Source organism: Sycon ciliatum, chromosome 5 (genome assembly GCF_964019385.1).
Source record: "Sycon ciliatum chromosome 5, ocSycCili1.1, whole genome shotgun sequence".
Classification (NCBI taxonomy): Eukaryota; Metazoa; Porifera; class Calcarea; order Leucosolenida; family Sycettidae; genus Sycon; species Sycon ciliatum.
In genome coordinates this window covers 32,351,311-32,370,706 of record NC_088647.1, presented here as the reverse complement: position 1 = coordinate 32,370,706, position 19,396 = coordinate 32,351,311, and the positions used below count along the sequence as shown (strand labels likewise).

At 48.5% G+C, this 19,396-nt stretch overlaps 2 protein-coding genes across 3 annotated transcripts in view; one reads left to right on the top strand and one right to left on the bottom strand.

Annotated features, from left to right (window-relative positions):
• Window positions 1–232: 232 nt before the first annotated feature.
• On the bottom strand, window positions 233–15,862 carry LOC135818358 (GTPase-activating protein skywalker-like). The gene is made up of 10 exons (XM_065331711.1): window positions 14,808–15,862; window positions 12,245–12,591; window positions 11,463–11,606; window positions 7,579–7,678; window positions 6,967–7,046; window positions 6,625–6,810; window positions 6,006–6,091; window positions 3,415–3,487; window positions 2,169–2,383; window positions 233–1,142 (listed from the first exon to the last, which is right to left on the bottom strand). The coding sequence occupies exons 1-10, from the start codon at window positions 15,088–15,090 to the stop codon at window positions 998–1,000; spliced, it is 1,659 nt and encodes a 552-aa protein (XP_065187783.1). The 5' UTR covers window positions 15,091–15,862; the 3' UTR covers window positions 233–997.
• Window positions 15,863–16,134: 272 nt separating this feature from the next.
• LOC135818359 (cation-dependent mannose-6-phosphate receptor-like) overlaps window positions 16,135–19,396 on the top strand; it is an 8,801-nt gene continuing 5,539 nt past the window's right edge. Inside the window, exons 1-2 of one of the 2 annotated variants that reach the window (XM_065331713.1) lie at window positions 16,135–16,525; window positions 18,552–18,712. In XM_065331713.1, the coding sequence (XP_065187785.1) occupies window positions 16,353–16,525; window positions 18,552–18,712 (334 nt within the window). In that variant the 5' untranslated portion in view covers window positions 16,135–16,352. The remainder of the gene's footprint in view (window positions 16,526–18,551; window positions 18,713–19,396) is intronic. The other variant, XM_065331712.1, reaches the window with a different exon arrangement.

Here is a 19,396-nt window from a genome sequence, read left to right as displayed (position 1 = left end):
CGGACTTTGCCGCAGAGCTGTGTGAGAGCACGTGCTGGGCACCGACCTTGTAGTGTAAAGCCCCGCCAAGTGCACGAGGGAAACCTCTCCAAAAGGCTCGCAGCGCGTGCGTCGTCGAAAAGATTACGTCAACAAAAAATTCCGCCGTGGGCCAACCCATCCGCGAGTTGCACACTCTTGTTTATCTACTCTTGGTATCGGGCAACAGGGTCGCGAATCAAAGCCGGATCACTCAAGTATACTCATACCTCTCATATCCGGGCAGTCCGGGATCGGGCACTGCCCTTAACTTGGAAATGTCCGCAACTCTGAGTCACGGACACTTCGATGTTGGGAAGGGCCAGAGATCTGGGATATGACGTCAACAAAATGGCAAAGGAGTAGTAATATCTCCACTATAACTCACCCAGAGGGCACCTGGTAGACCGAGGTGCCCGTAACTTGGAGGTCCGGATAAGAGAGATGGTTGTGTATCGACACTAAAACCAGGCTTATGTCCTGATGGTGCATCTTGAAATACAGGCTTGCATTCAAACAGGCGTATACACGAGACAGGCTTTTGTACGAGACACTACGGTACACAAAACAAGTAGGATGTTGTATATTTCCAAATTAGCTCTCTCTTCTAATCAGCCCAGTGGCTGTCCGCAATCCTAGAAATCAATAGAAAATTGCAAAAATAACTGAAATAATGGTCAAGGCTGTAAAAAACTATTTCAATGGACCAACTTGGGTAAAAACTAAAATATTCTAATGATTGCATTGCAGGGCTAACAGGGCCTAGCAATGCCTGAGTCGGAACACACGCTATAACGGAGGGCATGTGTCGAGCATGGCGGCAGCCGAGCACAATCACTTGTGGGACTGCAGCTGTGTGGCTGTGTGGAGGAGTCGACTGGGCGACCACCTTGGCAGCGTCCAGTCAACGGCATCACAGGATCCGTCGCATGCAAACTACACGAGGCACGATGCCGGTTTGGGGAATTTCCCACTGTCCTCACTCACTGTCCAGGGTAAAGATTTCAATCACTGCCACGTGAAAGTTGCCGTCTTCAGCGGAGACCAGCGAGCGGTTGTTGAACGTGCTGCACTTGCTACTTGTACCGTTGTCCAGAGAGGCATCCAGCCAGATACCGTAGCCACTGCACCCACACACCCAGGATACACGTGTGCATGCCAGAACATATGCGTGCCGCACACACACGTACACCCACACACACAAACACACGCACACAAAACACATAGACATGAGGAAGCAAATCAACCAAGCATGTCCATAGAAGACAGGTCAACCTCTCCCACTACTAAAACATCCATATTGCGGTCGCTGCTTGGATTACACCATAGCTTGTGGTAGATTTATTTTGCAATACTTGTGACTCAGAGTCCACACCATCAGGGCGTGCTAATCGGTTGGGTAGCAGTTTCGTCAAAATCACTGCCCCATGCCAGCCAGGTGTGTTAGACTATGAATATGATGTCACCTGAGCTGTGCATATTCTCAAGCACTTAGTATTAAAGGTGATTGCTGGGAAGGCACTCCAGCACAATCTGTCGCCATTGGGCCCTATGCACTGCCAGGAATGCAGTGACATCACAGAGGCCCGAGCTCTTGAACTTGAACTTTGCTGGCATTGATGGGTGCTACACACTCAGAGCATGCACTCTTGATAGCGAGCATTGGTCACCGTTGCAAACTCGGGAGGGGGCGCTCTTGACAGCGAGCGTATTCGCTGGAGGATAGGGTACTCCACACTTTGGATGGATTATTTCCTGGCCAAACCCCACAGGGCGTGTTTTATACTCCGGACAAGTATACTGTATACATGTAGTTATAAAAAAACTTTGAAATTGACCTTAGAGGTCCTGATTTCCCGCTTTTCGGTCAATCGATGAGGGAGGGGGGGGGGGGAGAGGAAGAGAACGAAAAGAACGAAAGAGAGAGATGAGAGGAGAGAGAGAGAGAGAGAGAGAGAGAGAGAGAGAGAGAGAGAGAGAGAGAGAGAGAGAGGGGGAGAGAGAGAGAGAGAGAGAGGGAGAGAGAGTAAGAGAGAGAGAGAGAGAGAGAGAGAGAGAGAGAGAGAGAGAGAGAGAGAGAGAGAGAGAGAGAGAGAGAGAGAGAGACAGACAGAGAGATGTAGAGCACCAAGCGCTGTACATGTACTTACTCTCCGCCACCGACGACCAGACACTTGGTGTCACCAGCTATGAAGTAGTCCACACTCTTGCCTGCCTCCACGTCACCGCTCAGCCCTGTCCAGCGGTGACAGTCCGCGTGCGGCAGCAGCGAGAAGAGGAACGTCTCGCCGGAACCGAAGTAGGAGAAGGCCTTCGTGCCGCGAAGCCGTTCATGAAGTGACACGGTCAAGAATGCTCCGAATACCTAAGAGGCGAACAACAGGTACAGTGATGGTGAATGAGGATGGGGAGAGGAGACGTAGCGAAAGTATCGCCCTCTGTAGGTTATTGCCTCTTGTAATTTGTAATATTTTTTGCATTGTTTTTGCTTACTGCCATGGCTGGCTATCGCCCCCCCCCCCCTCCCCCTCCCTCCACATTGGCCTATATTCCCTGGCCTCAGGAAGGTGAAAAAAATAAATAAATAGCGTTCACACACATATGCTCAGTAGTCTGTCACAACAGGTATGTAGCTGAGTAGAACCCAAGAGTACATAACCCCCCAATAGTGTGCCACTCGAGTGATTCGACTATTGCAAATAAAAACGTGTGATGCGTTGATAGCCGTACACATGTTGTAAATCACTGGTGCAAGGAGCATTGCATCATTAATAATGACGTCAACTTGAAATTCTGTCGGGACAGCAGGGTATGTGGGAGTTGCACACTCTTGGGGGGTTATGTACTCTTGGTAGAACCCCCCCCCCCCCACCCCTTCTCATCCTTTATACATTATCGGAACCTCGCAGGTGTTTGCTCTGCTTAGGGAGCCTGTACCATCGCAAAAGTTTGCAGAAGCCCATGAAACGAACAAGACTCATTTTGTGTATGTGTGTGTGTAGGGGGGGGGGGGGGGGGTTCTAGCTGAAAATTGCAAAGCAGGCTTCACGAATGTACATGTACATACAAAAAAGTAATTAGTATACGTATGTATACGTATCCATGGTGCGAAGCCTGGATTGCGAAAGTATATTGGTTTGGGGGTGCCGGGGGGGGGGGGGGGGGGGGGTCGTGCTCGAAACTAATTTTGTTTGTTTCCGACGGTGGGTTTCTTCGAACTTTTTTGGAATAGTCCTTTAGGCATCTGAATTGTTGGAGGATACAAATTACCTCAATCCTACCGTGGATACTCCGGGTCTACTCCAGTTGCAGATAGTGTTACAAGAAAAGCATGAGAAAAATTGTTGAATGCCTGGTTTCGACCCATAGAAGGCCTGGAAATTGCTCTTGGCTTACATCTCGTGCAGTAGTCCGGACAAGCAGCAACAGCGGTTCTTCAGTCCCACAACGTTCGTAAAGAGTTGATAAACTGCAGAGCACACGAGAGCAGTCACAGTACATGTACATTAGGCCACCCTTTGTTAATTCATTGTTTAACGTCCTTTTTTTCGCGAAAAGGTACGCGGGAGGGCGGAAAAAAAACAAAAGCCCATTCCAAAAACTGGAAACCCCAATCAAACATTTTGACCAGTAAAGCATGCGATATATACAATATTTCTGGGTCTAGCGGCACTTGCAGGCATGAACAACACTCTTTGATGGTACATTGGAGCACATGCCTGATGAATCCAACAAAACAGGTACATAGCATGGAGTTAGCATGTCATGAATTCATTACATCTGGATTTTTACTAGGGCACACACCGTACGATATTTAAAAGCCAACAAAAAAAAGAAAAAGAACACAAGACAAAGGCATGCCCGGGAGGCAAGATTATAAGTTTAAGGTCATGATCGGCACACTGTGAAACTACACAATCATGTATTTACAACTTCGCATATTATTGGTACTACTACTTTCTTGTTTTTTTTTCAGGTCGGAGGCAAAAAGGTACGCGGGCGCGGACGTTAAACAACGAAAAAAGAAAGGGTGGCCTTAACAGCAGGCACAGTGGAACTTTAATCAGGCATATTCTCATGGGAAACAGCAAAGTGTACATAGTTTCCGACGTACTTCGTATCTGAACACACTTTTAAAACATACGGAGCAATGCAACCGTGGCCAGGACATGCCAACCACATTTACGGCGTATCAAATAGAAGTACAGTCAAACCTGGTTAGGACGAACTTCAAGGGACTGAACAAATTTGTTTGTCTTATCGGGAGTTCTTCTTATCCAGATCTGACAAAAAATCGATATGCATATCAGATGGATTGTATTTACGTGAAGGTGCATGCTGTGGTACATGGGAAGCATGGTATTCTTAGCATAAGCCAGAAACAGTTCTTCTTATCCAGATCTGACAAAAAATCGATATGCATATCAGATGGATTGTATTTACGTGAAGGTGCATGCTGTGGTACATGGGAAGCAGGGTATTCTTAGCATAAGCCAGAAACAGTTCTTCTTATCCAGATCTGACAAAAAATCGATATGCATATCAGATGGATTGTATTTACGTGAAGGTGCATGCTGTGGTACATGGGAAGCATGGTATTCTTAGCATAAGCCAGAAACAGGTAAGTACAATGACAAAGTGCAATGAATCACGACTGTGTCGAAAGTTCGTACAACGCACTGATTATTTTGTGCAAAACACGCTTGAAAACAATTTGCACTGTACGTACAATATGACCTCGACTATTGAAAAAAAGAAGAAGAAAAATGGCAGCCAGCGCATGCGCGCGCTCGTGGACCGAAAGTTCGTACTACATGTACATGACCACACTGACTTTGTTCAAATCACACTTGAAAAGAGTTCGTCTTCGCGAAAGTTCGCTGTACAGAAGTTCGTCGTAAACGAATAATTTTGACTTGAATTGATGCCTGGCCAACCATAGGATTGGCCTTAGTTCGTAGTAATGGAAAGTTCGCCTTATCAGTGTTCGTCCTAACCAGGTTTGACTGTATGTAGAGTAAAACTACCCTAATTCGGGAATATTATTCCCGAATTAGGGTAGTTTTCAATATCCGTTTTACCGGGTACCTTTCTGACCCATCTAGAGTCACAAAAAATCGCTTTTCAACAAAAAAAACGATCCCAAAAAGGCAAAAACTAACGATTGGCATGAAAAAAGTGTGTTTACGTGCATGCGTAACGTATGAACGTTCTGAGTTACGGGCAATTTCCAGTTACGGCCAGTGCTCGGTCCCAACTTGCCCGGTTTAGGGGAGTTATACTGTACGAGTTGAAAGTGTTACGAGTCTAAAACAATGCGGCAAAAATGTTCCACTTTCCGGGTACAATGTTTACGGTTTAACGCTGGTTGGCAATGCAGTTTTTCTCGTTCAATTGCAGCGAATGCAGGGGGACGCTCAGGGAGCAATGGCAGACCTGAGCAAGGCCATTGACCTGACGCGGTCACGCGGCAAAGTTGCCGAGCAGGCGTACGTACAGCGTGCCATGATCCGCCGTCTGCAGGGAGACGACGACGGCGCGTGGCAGGACTTCCGGTTGGCGGCAGCCCTCGGTAGCGCCTTTTGCCAGTTTCAACTGGTACAGTGTATTTTAGTGTGACAGTAAGACCTGGCAAGGACAGCACTCCACCAACGCAGCCACATGTCCCAGACGACCACTAGAACCAGAACTAAACAGTATCATTTCCAGGCAAAAAAAAGAGCATTGGATTAGGGGCCGTCCGTAATCATCGATCTTTTACACGAAAAGAAAAAGTTTCGTTTATGGGTGGGTGGGTCAAGGGGAGTTTCGTTTTGAAAAAATATATTAATAGTGATATACGAGACATCAATGCATTCCAGCTGTCAAAGGGGGGGGGGGGGGGGGGGCGGGGCTGCTCGGTCCTAACTAAACTTTTGCCTTTCGTGAATATCATCGATAATGCCTGATGGCCCCTTAGGGGAGCACACTTTCACAGACAAACCTACCTGTAGCCATCATCATCGGAAGTGAACACACGCCGTGGCTTCATGATCTGGTATCGCGTGGGTAGCCATTGCCACACCATATCCCACTGCAAGAAACACACCCATCAACTGTCCGTCAGTGTGCTACTCAATAACAAGAATATGAGCACCGCCAGTGAAGACAACAAACATGAAACCAACAACAACAACAACAACAACAACAACAACAACAACAACAACAACAACAGCAGCAGCAGGAGGAGGACCAACACTCTCATTGGCCACCACCGGCCGTGAGAATAACGACACTAGTATCCTCCAAACTTTAATACGCTGTACAATTTTCGTCTGACGATCGATTCCGTTCGTGAAACTCACAGTTACGAAAAAAAACTACTCGTTCTTTGGTCTGTGTTACTGTATTCCGCTCTTTGCTTTCGGCAAATTAAGCCGTCTACGGACGGTGGATGAACTTCACACGGCACACTGTACTTATACGTCATGTACGCTGTTCTTCTCATATTTTTTCTCTGGACCAAAAAACTCTACCGCAGAACCCAGGCATATAATACATGTACGAGTGCAGCACGGCACACACACACACACACACACACACACACACTGTGACACACACACATACCTGCTTCTTGTCGGTGATGATAGCGGAGCGCACACCTCCGGCCACGGCGGCCACATCCGTCTGTTCCGTCGGGCTGTCCACCCGCCGCAGTGTCGTACCGGCACCACTGCCACCTGTCATGGTACTGCTGGCCTGCTGGCATTGGCGGATCAGGCGCGACGACAAGTTGCGGATCTTGAACGCACACTGCAGCACACACACAAAGCACCCATGCACCTGGGTCACGGACTAGCACACTGATGCCGACTATTACAATGCAGCAGTTCGAGTATGGACGTCCTAGGCATTAGGCATCAGTTGGGAGGCATTCTGATTCTGATTCTGACAATATCACATACATACTTGCAGTAAAACTGAGAACGGCAAAGTTTTGCAGTACGTCTTGATCTCATTCAAGCTGGCTCGAACTGACGCTCTCCGACCTGGGCAGTGGATACACACACACACACACACACACAGACAGACACACACACACACACAGAGACACACACGCACACACACACACACACACACACACACACACACACACACACACATACACACACACAAAGGACAGTAGAGACATGCTTCATGATCACTACGGACCAGGACGGGATGGCCAAGTAACAGGATAAATACAAACAAGCCACAAACGCACACGGAAAGTGCGACACAGAGCCCCTTCAGTCCAGTCGCAATCGACAGATTAAAAATTAAAATCACAGCAATGTCATACTACAGTAGGTGCACTATGTGACAGATCATGTGACTCTTATGCAACTGGTCACGTGGCAAGGGAAAGCCCCCCTCCCCCCCCCCCCCCCCCCCCCAATGACATGATCACCACAGTCTGCACAGAACGTGCACTTACGGCAACGGTGACATAAATAACGAGTGCACTGCAACGCAGCAGGCATGGTATCGCAGTAGGACACACCGTAGCGGAGGTGACTCCACCGGGTGGATTTCCCTTACCCTGTGCCTCCAGGTTGCGGTACGTCAGCTTCATCAGCGACAGACCTACGCGGTACAAGACTTTCCGCCCTTCGATCAGAAAGCAGTCCATGATGCGGATCTGTGCACAGAGCGTAAGCAAGAATTCAAATAGAGATACAGCCGGCTTAGCACAAGAAGAAAGAGATTCAAGTAGGAGACCCCTTCTCACTTTTTTTACAGAACAATTTTTCAAACCCTCTGTGACCCCATCGATCGATATCGATTGATTGGTATACAGTGGCAATGAAAATTATATCTCTGGTGTTCCTTCATCGATGTCCATAAAGGAGGCATCTACATTTTGAGAAGAACCAGGCTTCTAGCCAAGGGGGAGCTAGCCTCCCCCCCCCCCCCGTGAAAAAATGCCGCCCCCTACTCATTTTCCGATTGTGTTTTTTGCTTTTTTCATGCCATTCAACGAAAAATGCAGTCGATAGTCAGTACTAGAGGGGGTCATACAGGCACATTTGTCTGGGGTGGAGTCAGGTATTCGCCCCGTACGTGGCACATCACATTGCAAGACAGTTATTTTGAAATGGAATACTGGGTTACAGGGTACCTGTTTTTCCTGCCCCCCCCCCCCCCCTCCGTCCAACCTATTTTCACCTGGCTAGAACCCTGAAAACCATGGCTATAACGTCGAAGTTATCAGAAGTCTCTATGAGTTACAATGCCGTCGAGGTGAGCCTTGAAGTTGGAGACAAACTAAAGAATGCACGCTCGATTGGTCCGGCCCAGAACAGGATTGTTCAGAGCAAGGGCGTTGGATTTGTCTTCACTGGTTCTGGAGCGTTCAGACCACTGTGACCCTGGGTATGGAGCAGCCAGAACAAGTTGCTGCAAAGCCCGATAAAAAACCATATCGCTATGACTAAATATTACGACAGAGCTTTCGGCCATATTTTCAATTCATTGCATTCCCAACTCATCACAACCACGCGCTCTTCAGCCGAACCATACCGTATGGTTCGGCTGAAGAGCGCGTGGTTGTGATGAGTTGGGAATGCAATGAATTGAAAATATGGCCGAAAGCTCTGTCGCAATATTTAGTTCTGAAGTTTTAATGCGCCGTTAGTGGCAGAGCAGAGTGGACACGAAGAGTCGGTGAAGAAAGAAGGAGAGATGACAAGACGAGTCGGTGAAGAAGGAAGGAGAAAAGTAAGACACATCTGCAACATCTTTGTTTGATCAAACTGAGCTGAGCTGCTGATACGAAGCGTCGACCAAGCATCCCTGACTGGAGTGAATGCCCCAGCTGGCCTCTCGTTTGTCAGTGGTTGCTGCTAGACCTGTTAGTATCACACTCACGACTACACGTTTACTGGTGTGCATCGACATCGGCATCAGTGGGGCCTCCCGCTGTCGATCCTGTAGACGGGCGGACAGGTCGGTGTGAATCCTGTACGGCAACCGAGCCTGTCGCGTTGGGGGATCTCGGCGGTGAGTCTCGCCTCGCCTGCATACATGAACATTGCAACATCATAATAATAAACATACATGTACTTTCCATTGGCATCAGTATTCCGCGTAAGATTTTCGTCGCCTGTGTGGTGTGTTTCTCCACCAATGAGCGAGTACTATGATTATTTATCGCTGTTCTCACACTTAACCATTTTAGCAGCTTGCATATGCCATTGATATATGTGGAAAGCGCGCACTTGCGCCATTTCTGGTGTATAAGAATGATCATTCCTCCATTATCATCATTATCATCCTCTACTGATGAGCTCCGACAGGGAGCGAAACAGCTGTCTAGAGGCGTGGAGCAATATTATCTCTGAACGGAAGTGCTTGCTGTGTCTGTATGGTTCGGCTGAAGAGCGCGTGGTTGTGATGAGTTGGGAATGCAATGAATATTGCTATGACAACTGCACTATGTTTGGCCTAAGATTGTTGTCGCTTAGTTGCCAACCGCCCAGCCCGCCCAGCTGCTCCAATGAATCATATTGGAATCCGGATTGACCAATCATACAACATAGTATTTTCAAACAATATTATTGTATTGTTGAAAAAACAGAGAACCCAATACAATACTGTAATTGCATTGGCTGCTTGCAGACCATCTTCCAGGTGGTTGCTACCACGAGTCAAGCCCCGAGCTTGCCAAGCAAACCGCCTCCGTCCTCAAGACAAATGCTCTTTCAGAACATGACTTCGCGCAGCTTGACCGCCTGCTGCGCCAGAAACCTGCAGCAGATACCCTGGCTCTCGACGGGATGATTGCCTTTGCCAACAATCGAACAGCAGAGTGGCTGAGTGCCAAATCAGAAGAGCAGAGGTCTGAGATCATTGCCAGTACCAGGAAAGCTGCACCTGCCATGCGATTGCTGTACAAGGAGCGGCAGCAAGAGATCCTAGCACATCGGATTGCATCGATAAAAAGCAGGAGGAGATCGCGAGGAAGCTGCACGTGCAACATGAGAGAAAGGAGCACCTGTCGAAGGAAGTTGAGCAGCATGGCTTGTGGAGAACTGTGGAGGAAGTAGGCGCACAACTTGCACTTATCCCCTCCATCGCCAAGAAATAAGCAGCGCTGAAAGCTCAGTTTCAGTTTCGGAAGTTCGCGCTGCAGCGGTCCGCGCCTGCCCACTATTTTGCCATGGGCAGGAGCCTGAAGGACTTGGCTGTGGATGAGTTGACAGCCAATTTGGCACATCTTCTTATTCCTGCTGATGTGTCTGTTCTCGCTGTGACCCCAAGATCCCCTGGAGCAACCGAGGATGCAGAAGAGGAGGAAGAGGCTGCCGATGGTGCTTTCGAGCCGGCTGTAGAAGAGGCTGCTAAGCATCCACTGTTGTGAGCCGGTGCCTCCCTCTCTCACGGCGTATTGCAATGTCGCGTAATAATGGCGAGGCCAGCCGCAACCACTTTTACTGAGCGCGTCACTTGTAGATGTAGTAGTGTGGTATTATATTTTTACTTCGGCCGGAAAGTTCATTGTCCCGTTTCTTGTTCAAACATTAGTTGGTGCAGCTATATGTATGCTATGCCATATTAGTACAGTCGTCCCTCTCTAATCCGGCACTTTATAAACCAGCACCCTCTATAAACCAGCACAATTTTCAGTAGCCAAAATGTCCTCTTCATGCACATTGCAGCAGTAAATCAAATTTGTTAATCCAGCACCCTCCCTAATCCAGCAGATTTCCGTGGCACAAATGGTGCCGGATTATAGAGGGACCACTGTATGTACATTTATCCAACTGGTGAATTTTGAGGCAATGCGCAGCAGCTTCATAGATTCTAAGCCGGTTGCTAAGGACGCCATTGTTGTTATTTGAACTTATTTCTGTTCAGTTTAAAAAAATTAAAAAAACCAGAACTGACAGCCACTTAGTTGTAGAGCGTCAGTACCGTCGGTCAGTGTCGTTCAATGTTATCGCATGAGCTGATTGTTTAGTAACTGGTGGTGTTAGTGAACATTATAGCGTAACTTGTAGTTCCTTGGTCCTTTTTCTTTTCTATAAAAATCCAGTTAACATAGTGTATATCGATGAGCTCCACCAATCATGCAGTCCAAGTTTGGTGCGATTTGGAGCACTTTGGCTGTTGTTAGGGTGTTGATATGGGCTTCTTGAAACCCATTTTGTGCCGTGCTTCCTATCCTGATTGCATACTTGCCGATGAAGGGTACCCACCCGTATTCAAATGATCATAACTCGGGTTTCCCTTGGCAGATTTCCCTGATTTTTTTGGCTGGTTGATAATCACATCCATTGTGTTTCATTGGAGCTATCACTGCTGTATGCACTGTTGACAACAAAAAAAACTGCCTGAAATCCCTACCACTATACTATGTGACTCCCCTGTTCCAAACAAAGAGACAAGTGCACGTGGTCAAACTGGTACCGGCTGCAACTTACCACCGTCATTATCGGCAGCCATCGGTAAATCCAGTTGACCCAGTCCTCCATGGCCTCGAGCATTTCCTCGTCGGTCGCAGTGGGCCCGGCATCCGCACCCTCTGCCCGAGCGAGTCCAGACTTCAGCCAGCGATACGACGTTTTCTACAGACCACATTATCACCAGTGACAGATCAAACATCATCAAGGCAGATCAAACATCATCAGCATGAAGAAGAGCACCGCAAAGATCATTCAGAACTGCAATTTCACCCTACATGCAGTTTTAGCTCCCACAAGCAAAAAAACAGTATCGGGCATGGCTATCCCTGGGCATACCGTATTATCTCTAATATAAGCACGGTCCTTTATTTTTTCAATGTACCTCCGCCCCGTGCTATTAATGGAGACGTTCCTTTATTGGAGACTGTTCCATTATTATTTCAACCTCATTTCAGAGGCATGTTGCCATGCCAAATTCATGTCAGACATACACATTTCAGGGTTTTTTCGCCGGTACAGATAATGAATTTACACAGTGTGCTTATAATGGAGACTGAGCACTTTATTTTTTGAATGCCGCCCCAAGGTGTTCTATTATTGGAGACGTGCTATTATTGGAGACTGTGCTTATATTAGAGATAATCCGGTAAGCTATATCTCTCGTTTACTTCAATTAGCTGATCCGTGGCAGCTTCTTGACGGATCCCCTACTATGATTTAATGCACACTGCTGGCTCATAATGCTAGCGGAACGATAACGGACAAACGGAGAATAACAAAAAAAACGTGGCATAACTTACTGCCTTCTTGCTGGCAACCAGCCCAAAGCTCTGACGCGTTGCGGTAACGGCCGTCTGCGACTGCTCCAGGTAGACTCGGGGAGCTGCAGCGTTGCCGCTGCTGTTGCCCGCCTGTAAGAGGCCGGAAAGGACGCTGAAGCAGCTCGCCTCGTCGTCCAGTATGTGCAGTAGAGCGGCGGTGAACGGCTGCAGGTCCGGGCAGTAGGACACGTCCGGGTGGTTGCGCTCAAACGCGACCAGCACGCGACAAGCGGCCGCCTGTCCCGCAGAGCCCAGCTGCCACCACTGGCATCCGAGCGGCGGCTGGAATGGACGCGGACAGGTCAGGTCCTCGCGCACGCTGTCGCCTGCACGCACATACGCATGCGCACGCACACACGTATGCATACACACGCACACACACACACACAAGCGTGCCCACACAATTTGTATAAAGAAATTGGTTCATATTAAAGCATACAACAAAACACATTTTCCAAGACACCATAGTATTATGTATGCAGTGAGTATACCACACACACTACGCTTAGAATTTACTTTAGATGACTGTGTATTGCACTCGGAATACACTTGGAATGCCCGAAAAATTGGTTCAAGGGGGGGGGGGGGTCATACTCTACCAAGCACGGGGTATCACCATTGGTGGCGTTTATACTTTGAAGTTTCTTTGGCAAGCACTGGGTATGGGTAACACCTCGGGTACTAGTACTCCTAGTACCCGAGGTGTTACCCATACCCAGTGGTTGCCAAAGAAACTTCGACCACTCGGATAAGGCGACCACCTGTCCAAGAAGACCACTGAAACCAGGATCAAGGCCAAGGGATGCTATTTCCAGTCAAATGACCCTGGATAACGAGACCACCTAGTTACAGAGACCGCATTTTGAAGGTCCCTTGAGCGGTCGTCTTAGACAGGTTTCACTGTACCTGTAAAGGCTGTATCCATTTGGCCTACACCACACCACAGCACAGCTATCTATCTGCTATTTATACCTCATTCCATATTCACCCACATACAATTGGCCATCTACATAAGTGGTGAATATTGCTGAATATTCACCACTTATATTCACCACTTCTCGGTACTTACTGTAAGTGTAAAGAGAGCCGTACTCGGTGCTGCGCTTGATTCCTCTTCAGTCAGCGCACCGGAGCTGCCGAGTGCCCTAGAAAATGTTTACGCTAACTTCCGTAAACAGGACTTTTCTGAGTACAAACGAAATTCCTTGCTTGCCATTGCCGCTGGATCCGCATGTGACCAGGTGCTGACAAGTCATCAACCAACAGTGAGCATCTTCACAGACGGAGCGTTCCAGCGAGCAAACAAGGTTTTGGACGCTCAACATGTCATTGGCCCGATGATTGCGGATCAAGCGGCAAGCCAGGAATTTCGTTTGTACTCAGAACAGCCCTGTTCACGGACGTTAGCGTAGAATTTTCCTACGGCACACAACAGCTCCGAAGCGCTGCCTGAAAAGAAAAGAAGTGAGGGTAGAACTGCTTGGCTCGCTGTTTATAAACCAACTCCCGAATTGGCGCGATGATCGCGGATTGGTCAAATCTTCGCGTGAAACGAAACCTCTCTCGGATTGGTCAAATCTTCTGTTTATAAACCAACTCCCGAATTGGCGCGATGATCGCGGATTGGTCAAATCTTCGCGTGAAACGAAACCTCTCTCGGATTGGTCAAATCTTCGCGTGAAACGAAACCTCTCTAATGATTGGTTCCCGCCACAAAGCTGCACCAGCGTGTTCTCCATGGTGATTGGCACGAGCGTGTTCTCCAAGGTCGTCACCTCCCATGCCACATGCACCAGTACGTGTACACGATCGATTGAACACGATTCTGAACACGCCGCCCTCCGATTCATGCAGGAACACGCCAGTCGGTTTACGATACTGAAGCAACAACGACTTACGTTAGTTCTGCGTACATGTACATGTATGACCAACAGGACTCGTTTGTTGGGAGGGTAAATATGAAGAGGTATAAGTATAATATTAATCGCCTCGGTTTTACTAGTGAATATTCGCCCATATTCACTCGGCTTCAGGTAATATTATAATATATACGTACATTATGTGTGCTTCTACGTCATCATGTACTAAGAAAAATAGCCATTGGTACACACCAGGTGCTATCATGACTTGTGACAGGTGGGGGTGTGTCCCATCAACCGTGACCCATACCATGCATACCCCAGCTACACTGCCAGCAGACTACATAGACAGCCAGTGTGCAGCACATCACAACCCCTACTCAAACTCCTAGCCTAGGCCTTGTCAACTGCTACTGTGACTAGTCATGCTGCTAGCAGTCCACACCTATGACAATGAGAGGCTGAGTGCGTCTGGAGCTAGGACTGTCTGTACTGTACTGGGACTGTGGGAGTGGGACTGAAAACGAATCATGCTGAATGATTATGTTCGGGAGCGCTAGCCGTGAGTCGAATGAATGGATCCCAACAGCAAAGGCCAGCGCTAGTGACTAGTGTGTTGCGCAGTACGACGTTACGTTTATAGTGCGTGAAATATACAATTAATTTTATAAATCACTTCCTACCGAACAAATCCTGCAGTGTCTCGGCGTAGAGGCTTCCCGACGACTTGCTGAACTGCTGTCCTCCGCTAACTGTCAGCCACAGCTGCTCCCGCTGCGATCCGCCAACCGACTGGCGGACGAGTTGCTTCACTTTCTTGCGACTGGTCGGCCACTGGGCGAGCGCTTCTGGCAGCTCACTGTTGCCACTCACCGAGAGCTGGGCAAGGTCGAGCTCAGATTTGTCGTAGTCCTCTCTGACCCACTTGCTGAGAACCTTCGCGCCCGTCGCACCTTCTCGAGCCATACTCTGAGTAACTACTGGAAGACGCAGCAGGAGAAGTAGCAACTATGGCTTGTAAGCTGTTACAAGTACATAGATAAGAGCATCGATCACCTAGCTGGGTTGTCTCCGCGCACATGTATTCACAAATCGTATCGTGGCCGTGGCCACAGGTCGTGGTAGGCGAGCTACAATGTAGTTGGAGGGCACCAATCGACCTGGGGATAGGGTGCTCAAGAGGTGAAACCTTTCAAGAGCAGCAGTGGAGCAGTGGGAACCGCGGCGCTGCACTGCCGCCACATGCAGTGCTAGTGATGCGCGTGACCTGGTAGGTGAAGAGTGTAGACAACCGCCGGTGCGCCTGGCGTGCAGCACATTCGTAACCTCAAAGTCAATACAAACCAAAAATGAGACCAGAGAACTCAGTAACAAAATGAGATCATTGAAAGAAGTCTTCGCTTCACCGCGTGACTCAGACCGTGGATGCCAACAAACTCTAGGGCGGACTGATGGGGGTGGACCGAGCCACAGTTCAGTCACTAGTAGCTGTCCTGATCTCCTATTCCTCGATTCCAGCACAACACCGCCAAACAAATTATGAAAGGCATCTAACCGAGATTTCTCTCTGAAAGCCTGTTGGATAGCATGTGCTCGTGTCTGCGACTTCGGGACAGTCACGCGTCACTGCAGATGCGCGACTTTGTTTCTGCCGTGCCAGCCTATGCCCAGCTGGTGGAGCACAGGAGGAGGCTCGAAGGAGCTAAGTAATAAATGGCAAAGAGTCTACCCAGCTTGCCATATCGCTTGACACACACACGACACAACAGTCAGTCACAGAAAATGCCACTTTTCAAATCATTTTTGGAGTCCAGAAAAGCTGCAAAACTGCGCCGGCCGGTTGATCGATCGTGTAGCGTTGTGACGCCATATTCATTGTCCTGGCAACAGCTCTGAGTCGAGTCGCATAGACTCGCATGTGAACAGTTACGTCACTGCTTTACCTCATCGGACCATCACCATGATCACGTGTACGGCAGCGTCGCTCAAAAAAAGACAAGGAAGAAAGAGATCTGGATGATTTCCTTCAACGTGTAGATTCTAGAAGTTAGTTACTTTGCTTGAACAGATTGGAGGGTGAAAACAACGCTCATGAGCTCATGTCAGAGGCGGCAAGAAGTTTGTGATTGTCCAGAATTGGCTCTTTGGCCGCAATAACTTTCCAGCTACGATTATCCCCGAGCATTCTCAGCAGAGGCATTCTGAGTAGATCAACTGACAGTTCTAAGATGGCGATTTTGAACTTGCGAAATGTGGTATTCACATTTGTGGCAGTGGCAATCTCATGGAGTTTAGTTGAGTGCCAGCTCACTGCAGAGGGAAAGGCACGCGACAAGTGCCTGAAGAGCCAAGTTGCCGGCTCTGCTATTGAGAGAATCATCAACGCTAATCCGGAGAAAATGTGAGCAGTGTTAAATTAACGTGAAAATAGTGTTCTCGGAGACAAAAATGCAATAAAACTTGAGCTCTATTGTACTACGAGTATCTCGTGCTCTGCCCCAATTGTGGCCAATAAAACAATTTTAAAAAAAATCGACGGGTTCGCGTACCGGGCAGGTCAAGAACAAGGAGTCGTACAACTCCCTGGTCAAGAACCACCTTTCCGCTTCCGTGGGACGCCACCACCCCATGATCAGGCGTCAGATGCGGCTCCTAAACGGTGGGGGAGGATAGATCAGATCCACCAACCATAAGCCAAAGGCCTAAATCCCGTTTGCCACATCCATATTTTACTCATGCCGGGCCACGAGTTCAAAACCCGCCGTTTGTTTACTTTCAGACTTACCTGCCGGGTACTAATACTGTACAGATAGCATGCATTGTGATATCTAGGCACGAAAGCCAAAGGCACTGCTCATGTGCAGCTTGAGGCACATTCGTTAAGTTTGGCCGCGAAAGCAGTACAAGTATTGTAACGTGATAAGTTGGTCCGCTCATGTCAGTGATTTCTGCATGTGCCCGAAGTAATCAGTTTCAGCGAAGTATCGTCAATAATTGGTGTTTGTTGCTCCCTACGTGGTAGCTTGCGCTTTTTCTGCCGACTTGAATTCTCACTTGCTCACGACTGCCATCTAGGGCACACGGGAAGTCCAATGCACCTTCCATTCGGCAAACCTGCACCAATGAACCTTCCATTCGGCAAACCTGCACCAATGAACCTTCCATTCGGCAAACCTGCCCCAGTGAACCTTCCATTCGGCAAACCTGCAAGAAAGCGCCACTCCACCAGTTGTGAGTGGTCAAGTGAGAATTCAAGTCGGCAGGAAAAGGGGTGAGCTCCCATGCAGTGGGTGACGCACGATTCGCCAAATATCGCCGAATTTGCGCCAACCTCTTCTTGAAAGTATCTTCCAGCAGAGGGACAGAGAGAGACACAGAGAGAGAGAGAGAGAGAGAGAGAGAGAGAGAGAGAGAGAGAGAGAGAGAGAGAGAGAGAGAGAGCAGAGCAGAGGCGTCGAACACGGTACGGTCACTACGGTATCGGCCGCACCACTATTTGCCCCAAGTACCCTGTGAATCGATAAAATGCACTGATTTGGGCTCTAAATCTCCACCCCTCCCCCACGAGTAAATTGTACTTCAGATGGCTGACCGTACCACACTAAATCACCTTCCGACGCCCCTGGCTCAGAGAGAGAGACAGAGACAGAGAGACAGACAGAGAATGAGTGTGTGTGTGTGTGTGTGTGTGTGTGTGTGTGTGTGTGTATGTGTGCACGTTCACGGATGCACTCTGATATGAGATTGAGGAATTGTCCATAACCTGACTTCTGCCGAAGAATTTCATAAGAATATTGCGTCACCATGCGCGTGTGGGTGCAAATTTTACCCACATATCAGGATTAAAATCATTTATCTTCTGGCAAGAATGTATATGGCAATGTTGTGTTCACAGTCTCTTCACAGACAGGTGGTTTTGTAGAATGACTTTTTAGATTGCAGGCTTGCCACGTGTTCCGATTTTTCGGAAACGCTCTGATTTCTACCGGTCCTTCCGGCAAACCTACCGAAAACAATCTTCTTTGTCTTACTAGGATTGCTCATGAAAGTGCCGTAATCTGTTGTTTCAGGCTCTTCGAATCCTAAAAATGCGTTGGCTGGCTTATGAAAGGAGCTCTATCTCCTTACCCTTGGCCGGGGGGGGGGGGGGGGGCATGAACCTCATTCAGATTTCTTCTGATAGAAAAGTGGCAGCCCTGGGATTGTATTGTATTGTTTTGTCTTGGATCCTCCACAGGCCTTAGCCTGCTGTAAGTAGATATGTGTTGATGAATTGTATGATGGAGGTGACCGCTATCTTTTTTCAGTGGTCGTTTATGAACAGTGTGTGTGTGTGTGTATGTGTGCGTGCACGTGTGTGTGTGTGTGTGTGTGCGTGCATGCGCGCGTTTGTGTGTGTGTGTGTGTGTGTGTGTGTGTGCGATCAGGTACTTTGAGACGACGGATGCGAGCAAGAAGTACCGCTATCAGATTGGCCTGTGCCAGACGGTCGGTGACACTCTCGCCGCAGTCATGCAGTTCAACGCCTCCAATAGCCAGCAGAAATTCGTCCTGGGACGGTTGAATATGACGCATGTCATCAAGCGCCGTAAGGGATGCATACAGTATTAACAAGAGTACCTAACCCCCAAGAGTTTGCAACTGCCTGCGCAACCTCTGTACTGTGCTACGCCGGCAGATCTTCGCATTATGTGACAGGGTTCAAAAGGTTCCGCTGACAAACAGTGCAAAGTAACCACAGGAGAGTTGATCCCGAAGCTGGGTTGCGTACAGCCCTGTATCTATCATACACACGGTGCAAATATTGTGTATGGGTTCATCATGTGATGTGAATTTCTGCCGTCTCAGACCCCATAGCTGACGTTGCACACTCTTGGGGGCCTTCCGTAAATATTAGGGGTGAAACGAATTTTAGAACGTTCGACTAGGTTCGTTCCAAGTGGGAGGTGAAGAGAATTCGATTTAGGGCTGAAACGATATGATCGATTAACCGTTTGCTAATCGCTCCGTATAAAGTATCCAAATATAATCAAAAACACGGAACTCTACAACCGCTGTCGCACCCAACCCATCTCCAAGGACATCTCGGCGAGGCGATGGAGCTTCCTGGGGCATGTGCTCCGGATGCCATCAGGGGCACCGCCACAGGTCGCTCTCGATTTTGCTGCTTCTGGTGCCTTGCGGGGAAGGATAGGCAGACCAAGAACAACACTGCTAACCACTCTCTCACTGGATTGTCGGGAGAAGCTGGGGCTTGTGCTTCTGTCGCGAC